This window comes from Solanum pennellii, chromosome 2, assembly GCF_001406875.1.
Source record: "Solanum pennellii chromosome 2, SPENNV200".
In the NCBI taxonomy this organism is placed as follows: domain Eukaryota; kingdom Viridiplantae; phylum Streptophyta; class Magnoliopsida; order Solanales; family Solanaceae; genus Solanum; species Solanum pennellii.
This window is the reverse complement of record NC_028638.1, coordinates 3,838,987-3,841,037: the sequence shown is the minus strand read 5'-3', so window position 1 is coordinate 3,841,037 and position 2,051 is coordinate 3,838,987. Positions and strand designations below refer to the sequence as shown.

The 2,051-nt window shown below is 37.9% G+C and overlaps 1 protein-coding gene across 1 annotated transcript in view; it reads right to left on the bottom strand.

Annotated features, from left to right (window-relative positions):
* Positions 1–1,842, bottom strand: part of LOC107011996 (E3 ubiquitin ligase BIG BROTHER-related) — a 20,742-nt gene extending 18,900 nt beyond the window's left edge. The window contains exon 1 of the mRNA XM_015211697.2: positions 1,466–1,842. Within this exon, the coding sequence (XP_015067183.1) occupies positions 1,466–1,714 (249 nt within the window). The 5' untranslated portion in view covers positions 1,715–1,842. The remainder of the gene's footprint in view (positions 1–1,465) is intronic.
* Positions 1,843–2,051: the final 209 nt, after the last annotated feature.

Sequence of the window (2,051 nt, the reverse complement as noted above, 5' to 3'; positions counted from 1 at the left end):
GGGGGGGGGGGGGGGGATCTTAGTTTCATATAATGCTTCTGAAGTCCCAAATAAGATCAGATGAACCTTTACGTTTTATATTTCAAGATCGCCAGCGAAGAACAAGTGATAGTTCCATGGACAAGGAAGAAGCTAAAGAAATACCACAAAAACCATTTTTAAGGTCTCAATGCAAGTCGCAGCAAGTGAAGGCTAATGGGCTTCAACGGAAGATCAAGAAGATGCTTATCGTGGAAGAAGAGCCCAAGAATTATAACAAAAGATAGCTAGGAGCTACACATAAGAGGAGCATTGGGCCCACAGGAAATCCCATTACACACCCAAAAAGGTTGAAGAACATCCCTACTTAGACGTCAAAAAGTGTCACTTTTTTCCTTATTTTGTTAGGCAATTTTTAGAAGAAGTGTCACATTAAATTTACTTCTCTTCCTAGGCAAAGTCTGTTTCTTTTTAGGAAGTTTTACATGATATGCTAGTTCAATAGTTAAAAGCTTCCTAGCTAGCTTTTCTACTTGTTCTTTCGATAAAAAGACTTATTATCCAATGCAGAGTGTGATTATACTCTAAAGGGGGCTACGAAAGGGGGTACATGTTTTCTTTCTTTTCTAGTGTTTTTTTTCTATTCCTCTCCTCCCTCTTACTCCTCATTTATCCTTTTCTTTTTTCACATTTCTTAATTTAGTTTGATCCTCTATCTTTTGGCTTTCCATACTCCTTCGGTTAACTCTCAGTTACTTTTTTTTATGGCCATCGTTTTTCTGGCTTTGACTTCATTTTATTTTCCCAGCTGAATAGCTTTTACCGGCTTGACCCAGCCCCACTAGCCTATGAGCTCTCATCATGTGCATCTAGACAACCATGATTTCCCTAGCAGCAGCATCTTATCTCAGCCACCAAAACGGCAAACTGCTACACCAGTTCCCGAGAAAACAAATATCCTCAGCCACTGGACAAAACACATTTCCCCCTCCCTCCATCTTGCCAAAACCTCTTGATCAATCTCCACTGTGTCTTAGGTTGGCATCAGAAGTATCAGATTAAGAATGATAGTTGATACATTCAACATTAATTTGTTCATTCAAGATTAGCTGCCATTCCACTTCAGGTTCAAAATTTTAGAAGCCAATATATGTTTTACACCAAACAGACTATTTGCACAGGCTGACTTTAGGGATTATGATAGCTTTTGAGTGAACTACTTAATTCTGGTTATAAATTTGACTCTTAAATCTGTGAGTCAATCCAATCAAGTGAATGGTGCCAAGAAAGGGGTTCTAGAATAATGTACAAGTTGTACAATCAAAATCACTTTACCCCAAGACGTTATTCAAAGTCTCTAAGAAATATAATCCGACAAAAATTGAATCCTGATATGTGAAAAAAGCCCTAATCCTGAAGAAGCAAGTTTATACTAAACCCTTTGAAAAACAAAGTAAGTTTTTGAGTTATAAAGTGAAAATGAAACCTGGTCTTGCAAGGTGCGGGCAAGAGCAAGATCAGCATCGACCTGACTAAGGTCGGTGAAAGGAGTTCTTCGTGAAGCTCCGGGTTGATGAAGAGCAGCATCGGGTTCCCCATTTGCATTCACTTGCAGACTAGCATTCCCATCAGACCCATTAGGGTTTCCTGGTTGGTGACTGTTGTCATCAACCGCTGTGGTTTTGGCTGCTTCATTATTATAATTATTGTTGTTGTTACTTTCTGAATTCTCCATTTCTGGGCCAACAATCGAATCGACTGACAGGTCGATTTGGGGAAATGGGTCGGGAGGTATATCCGAGTTATATATATATGGTGGAAGAAGAAAGCGATGGTGGCTTTGTGTTTGTGTTTGTGAGACAGAGAGGGGAATAATTAGAGAATATTAAATTTATTATTAAATTAAATTATTAAATATTAATTAAATAAGAAAAAGAGGAGAAAAAGGAAAGCATCATAGAATTTGATAGCTTTACATTTTTCCAACTAAATGTGCCACCATCGAAGCTAACGGTACAACAAATAAAAAGAGTGTTTTGATTGGCTTAAAAGTTGGTCAAATCTATTTTTAA